Consider the following 6,870-nt stretch of genomic DNA (forward strand, 5'->3'; position numbering starts at 1 on the left):
AGGGAGGGAGAGGGGTGAGGGAGGGAGGGAGATGGCAACTGCCTCCAACTCCACCCCCACCGAAACAATGAGAAGGGGAGGGGAGAAAATGAGGCAGTCGTTCCGGATTGGCTCCGGAGGGGTGAAGGGGGCGTGTCCAACAAAATTCTCGCCCCCTCCACCCCATTTACTTCTGCGATCGCCAGAGAGCCGTCTCCTCGCCGAGAGAATACATTCCAATCAAAGATGTTTCGGTTGCTGGGGTTGACGGTTTTCGTCCATCGTAAGTTGTTTTCTGTTTCTTGTTCGCTTTTTATCGCTGCCTATTCTTTGATACGCTGTAATTCAAATAACCTTGCAACCAATCGCTCTCTCCTAATCACCTACTTTCCCTCTTTTCTGCCCCTTGATCTTGGTGTTGATTATTCCTTGATTCGCCGTTGACCGGTGTAACTGTTATCCCCTTCACCCCCCCCCCCCCCCCCACTTCTTTTATTCGGATAAGTGCGAGGGGTTGAATTTCGGGGAGTCAAATCCAGGGCAGGACGTTCACAGTAAACGGCAGGGCCCTGGGGAGTTTTGTAGAACAGGGGGACCTCGGGGTACAGGTACATAGACTGGTAGGTGACAGGGGAGTGTTGCAGAGCAGAGGGTCCTCGGGGTACAGGTACACGGTTCCCTGAAAGTGGGGTCACAGGTGGACAGGGCGGTGAAGAAGGCATCTGACACACTGGCCTTCATCTGTCAGGGCACCGAGTACAGGAGTCGGGAGGTGATGTCGCAGTTGTACAGGACGTCGGTGAGTCCGCACTTGGAGTATCGATAGAGTGAATGAGAAGGACATCGATAGGGTGAATGCGCACAATCTTTTCCCCATCCCAGGGTTGGGGAATCAAGAACTAGAGGGAGCAGGTGGGGGGGAAGAGATTTAATAGGGAACCTCTTCACCCAGAGGGTGGTCCGTACGTGGAACGAGCTGCCAGAGGGAGTGGGTGAGGCAGGTACATTAACAACACTCGGGACATATCCACGGATGGGAAAGGTTCAGAGGGACAGGGTCCAAAAGCGGGGAGATGGGACCGGCTCGGGTGGGAATCTGGGTCTGCAGGGACAGGTTGGGCCGAAGGGTCTGTTTCAATTGCTGTGTGACTCTGCGCCTCTTTCCCCAGATGTGAGTTCGGTGACGATCGAGCAAGTTCCCAGCTCATTCTCCGCATCGCCCGGGGACAGAGTGGAGTTCGGTTGCACCGTGACGGACAGCGCCGATGATAATATGTATTGGTACCAGCAGCGCCCGGGAGAGAAACCTCGGTTCCTGTTTTATTCCATGACCAAGGATCACGTAGATCCGGCTAAAACGGTGGACGGTTTCACTGCGGAACGGCCTAACGGCAACCAGTTCAAACTGAAGACATCCGACCTGCGAGCGAACCACTCGGCCATGTATTACTGCGCCTGGCGTCTGCACAGCGACTCAGACGGACGGAGGAGCTCGACATAAACTTTAGACTAGAAGAGAGCGGGTATTCAAACAAGAAACGAGAGGCGGCGCTGTCGATCAGTGGACTTTGGTCTCCAGGTTGTCAATCCGTTAAATATAAGGATCCCCTTTAAATCTTTCCCCCTTCTCCCCTTAAACCTGTGCCCTCTAGTTCTTGATTTCCCAAGCTTGGGAGGGAAGGGACTGTGGGCATTCACCATATCGATGCCCCTCGTGGTTTTATACACCTCTATAAGGTCACCCCTCTCACGCTCCAAGGGATAAAGTACCAACCTGCCCGACCTCTCCCAGTAACTCAGTCCCTCGAGTCCCGGCAACATCCTCGGGAATCTCCCTCTGCGCCTCTTTCCCAGCTCGACGGCATCTTCCCCACAGCAGGGCGGCCAGAACTGAACGCAGTTTCCAAGTGCGGACTCACCGACGTCCTGTACAACAGCGACATCACCTCCCGACTCCTGTACTCAGTGCCCTGAACTATGAAGGCCAGCGTGCCGAATGACTTCTTCACCACCCTCTCTGCCTGTGACCCCTCTTTCAGGGAATTGTGTACCTGTACCCCGAGATCCCCCTGTTCTACAACACTCCCCTGTCATTTACCAGTCTCTCTATGTACCTGTATCCCGAGGTCCCCCTGTTCTACAACACTCCCCCGTCATTTACCAGTCTCTCTATGTACCTGTACCCTGAGGTCCCACTGTTATACAACACTCCCCTGTCATTTACCAGTCTCTCTATGTACCTGAACCCTGAGGTCCCACTGTTCTACAACACTCCCCTGTCATTTACCGGTCTCTCTATGTACCTGTACCCTGAGGTTCCCCTGTTCTACAACACTCTCCTGTCATTTATCAGTCTATGTACCTGTACCCCGAGGTCCTCCTGTTCTACAACACTCCTCGGCGGGCTTCTTAACCGCCCTGTCCACCTATAACCCCACTTCCTGTACAACTGCAACATTCAGGCGTCTCTCTGACAGCCTCGTATCCCATCGATAATTAAACTAGTAATTTTAACTAAACTGTTCCCTCCTGCCTAGACAGTGTCAACATCCCTCCATTCCCTGCACATCCCCGTGCCTGTAAAAAACCCTCTGAAACCCCTCTATCGTATCTGCCGCCACCCCCCACTTCTGGCAGCACATTCCAGGCACCGACAGCTCTCTGTGTAAAACAAACTTGCCCCACATATCTCCTTTGAACTTCCTCCCTGACACCTTCAATGCATGCCCTCTTGGTATTAGACATTTCCACCCTGGGGGAGAAAGATGCCGGCTGTCATCCTCATCCCCAACCCAGCCGGTCCCATCTCCCCGCGTTTGGCCCCTGTCCCTCTGAACCTTTCTCATCCGTGGACCTGTCCGAGTGTTGTTAATGTACCTGCCTCACCCGCTCCCTCTGGCAGCTCGTTCCACGTACGGACCACCCTCTGGGTGGAGAAGGTCCCTATTAAATCTCTCCCCACCTCACCTTAACCCTGTGCCCTCTAGTTCTTGATCCCCAACTCTGTGTGGGGGGGGGGGGAAGACTGTGCGCATTCACCCTATCGATGCCCTTTGTGGTTTTATCCACCTCCATAAGATTACCCCCCCCCCCACCACCACGCTCCGAGGGATAAAGTCTCAACCTGCCCCGACCTCTCTCCGTAACTCAGTCCCTCGAGTCCCGGCAACATCCTCGTAAATCTCCCTCTGTGCTCTTTCCGGCTAAATGGCATCTTTCCTGCAGCAGGGCGACCAGAACTGAACCCAGTTCTCCAAGTGCGGCCTCACCGACGTCCTGAACAACTGCACAATCACCTCCCGACTTGCCGATAAGAGTGTACTGCCTCTTGGCATTAGTCCTACCAAGGTGAAACACCCCATATTTATCCGGGTTAAACTCAATCTGCCATTTCTCTGCCCACATCTGCAGCTGATCTATATCTCGCTGTATCCATCGCCGGTCTTCTACACTATTCACAACTCCACCAATCTTGGTATCGTCTGCAAACTGACTAACCCACCCATCAATATACTCATCCAGATCATTTATGTACATCAGAAACAGCAGAGGTCCCAAATCAGGTCCTTGCGGAACACCACTACTCACAGGCCTACAGCCCAAAGAAGTCCCTTCAACCACCACCCTCTGTGTTTTGCAGGCAAGCCAGTTCTGGATCCACTGTCCTGTAATGGGGAGATGATGGAGATAGATCGAAAGAATTAAGATAACACTTGTTCTTGATCTGAACAGTCCAACAAACTTCCACAGGTTGAAAGAATCCTAACTGGTTGCATCACGATCTGAGACGGAAATTCGAGTGCGAAGGAATGTAAGAAGCTGCAGAGCGTAGTGGACTCTGCCCAATACATCACGGGCACATCCCTCCTCACCATCGGTCGTATCTACAGGACAATCTGCCTCAAGAAGGCAACATCCATCATCAAAGATCCCCCCATCATACGGACCGTTCCATCTTCTCGCAGCTCCCATCGGGCAGGAGGAACAGAAGCCTGAAGTCCACACACCGCCAGGTTCAGGAACAGCGACTTCCCTTCAACCATTCGGTTCTTGAACCAACCGGCACAACCCTAATCACTACTTCAGTACAGCAACACTGGGACCTCTTTGATCACTTTGCACTGGAATGGACGTAGTTTTTTTTGTTCTAATTGTGTTTTTTCTTATAGAAATTGAACATAATTTATGTTGAATTTATGATTTTTCTTGTGAATGCTGCTTATCTGATGCTCTGTGCCTGTGATGTTGCTGCAAGTAAGTGTTTCCTTGCACTTGTGCACAAATGGACTTGTGATTAAGACAATAAACTCGACTCTGACTTTGACTTTGACCCCGGGACTTTTGGCTGCATGGGTACACCAGACGGGGCGCTTGTATAATGGAGCACATCAGGTGCTGGGAGAGACTTCAGAAGATGGTCATTCAACCAGTCCGAGGTTTGTAGGCTCTCTGAAAAGCGGACATAATTCACCGTTGAACGGGTGACAATGTGCAGAGGCCTTCTCTCATCGAGTCACACCTCTCCTTTCAGCACCAATCCCAGAACAAGATAGCGAACGATAGAAGGAAATAAATTGGAGACACGCGGGGGATTAGGAACGAGAACCTGTTCCTAATCTGAACATTGCCCCTGGGATTATACTGTCTCCGTGGGTGCACTAGAAGGCACACTTGTGCTGTGGAGCACACCAGGCGCAAGAGGAACTCAGTGGGTCAGGCAGCATCAATGCAGTGTCGGCGGTTGGGGTCGAGACCCTTCATCTGGACTGGAAAGGAAGAGGGTTGATATTCAGCATAAGAATGTGTGGGGAGGGGGCTAAAATGGAGTGCGGCAGGTGGATCCAGGTGAGGGGAGCGAGTGGGAACGATGTAAGAAGCTGGCAGGTGATAAGTGGATCTCATAAGAGGGCTGAAGAAGGTGGAATCTGATAGGACCGTGGATCGTGCAATAAAGATATGATCTTTATTAGTCACATGTACATCGAAACACACAGTTATGAGGCTCCTCACAACATACTCCCTCCAATCCAGGCAATATTTCTGTGAATCTTTTTTCCACCCCTTTCCAGCTCCTACGGCTTGGCGATCAGAACGCCACACGAGTGTGGTCTTGCACAGATCTTACGTGACATCCCAATTCTGGTTTGAAGGTACAGACTTTCACATGTATAGATTCTCACATGTATATATGGCCATACTTATCCATGCTGACCAAGATACATATTTACACATCCCATTTGCGTGGATTTCCCACTTATCCATCAAGACCTTACCTATAAGACAAGATAGATAAGATATCTTGTCTTACAGTCACATGTACATTGAAACACACTGAAATTTACCTTTTTGCGTAGAGTGTTCTGGGGGCAGCCCGCAGGTATCGCCGCGCTTCCGAGGCCAACATAGCATTCCCACAACTTCCTAACCCGTACGTCTTTGGAATGTGGGAGGAAACCGGAGCACCAGGAGGAAACCCACTCAGACACGGGGAGAACGTACAAACTGTTTACAGACAGCGGCGGGAATTGAACCCGGGTCGCTGGCACTCCAGTAGCGGGAGAGAGGGGCAAGAGATTGAGAGTGGGAAAGAGAGAGAGGGAGAGAGATCTATAGAAAGAGAGGGAGGGAGGAGAGAGATAGGCAGAAAGAGAGGGAGAGAGACATCAGACAGAGAGCGCGGGAGAGAGAGATTGAGAGTGGGAGAGAGAGAGTAGGGAGAGAGGAGAGAGCGCAAGATGGGTAGAGAGGTATATAGAGAGAGGGAGAGAGAGAGGTAGAGTTGGGGAAAGATAATGTGTGCATGTGTGAGAGAGTATGCGTGTTGTGAAAGACAGAAAGAGAGAGAGAGTCAGAGAGAGGGCGAAAGGCGGGGGGAGAGAGGGAGAAATGGAGAGATAATTCTCCAAAACACTTCCGGTTCCAGAAACATTGAGGGATAAAGGGGGATGAGGGGTGAGGGTCTCTCTCTCTTTCCTGCTCTCAATCTCTCCCCTCTCTCCCGCGCTCTGTCTCTCTTTCTGCCTCTCCATCTCTCTCTCTCCCTCCTCCGTCCCACTCTCTCCCTCTCTCTCTCTCTATCTCTCCCCCTCTCTCTCTTCCTCCCCCTTTCCCCCTGTTGAGAGAGATAGAGAGTGGGGAAGGGAGAGAGAGAGAGTGAGAGTGTGAGTGAGAGAGAGAAATACATCGACAAAACACTCCCATTTTTACAAATATTTTTCTAGGAGAGAAATGGGGAGAGAAGGGAAGAGAGAGAGAGAGAGAGAGATACAGTGTGTGTGAGAGAGAGACTGTGTGTGTGTGTGTGAGAGAGAGAGAGAGAGAAAGAGAGAGAGAGAGAGGAGGGAGGGAGGGAGGGAGAGAGTGCGCCTCTGTGTGGGAGGGAGAGAGATACAATGTGTGAGAGAGAGTATGTGTGTTTGGGAGGGAGAGAGAGATACAGTGTATGAGAGAGATTTGTGTGCGTGTGTGAGAGTGTGTGTGTGAGAGAGACAGATAAAGTGTGTGTGAGAGAGAGACTGTGTTTGTGTGTGTGTGAGAGAGAGGGAGAGAGAGAGCGAGTGTGTGTTGGAGGGAGAGAGAGAGACAGTGTGTGAGAGAGATTTGTGTGCGTGTGTGAAAGAGAGATACAATGTGTGTGTGAGAGAGAGACTTGTGCGTGTGTGATAGAGACAGAGAGCGAGTGTGTGGGGGAGAGAGAGAGTGTGTGTGGGGGGGGGGAGACAGAGAGCTGCAGTAAGAGAGAGAAATGCCGCAAAAGGATGACATCGAGGGAGAATAGTACGCAACGGAAATTGCAACAAGATCTTAATTCCTATTGGTTAACCTACGAGGAAGGGGCGTGTTTAACTCACGTTGTCTCCCGCCATATCCCTCCAGAAGATACCTGAAGAG

General features: G+C 51.3%; 1 gene segment (V, D, J or C); it reads left to right on the top strand.

The window, feature by feature from the left end:
• Window positions 1-225: 225 nt before the first annotated feature.
• On the top strand, window positions 226-1,480 carry LOC127566842 (immunoglobulin kappa variable 3-15-like). The segment is given in 2 exon segments: window positions 226-262; window positions 1,149-1,480. Coding segments are annotated over 2 exon segments (369 nt in total).
• The last annotated feature ends 5,390 nt before the right edge of the window (window positions 1,481-6,870 follow it).

The sequence above is a fragment of the Pristis pectinata genome, chromosome 46 (genome assembly GCF_009764475.1).
Source record: "Pristis pectinata isolate sPriPec2 chromosome 46, sPriPec2.1.pri, whole genome shotgun sequence".
In the NCBI taxonomy this organism is placed as follows: Eukaryota; Metazoa; Chordata; class Chondrichthyes; order Rhinopristiformes; family Pristidae; genus Pristis; species Pristis pectinata.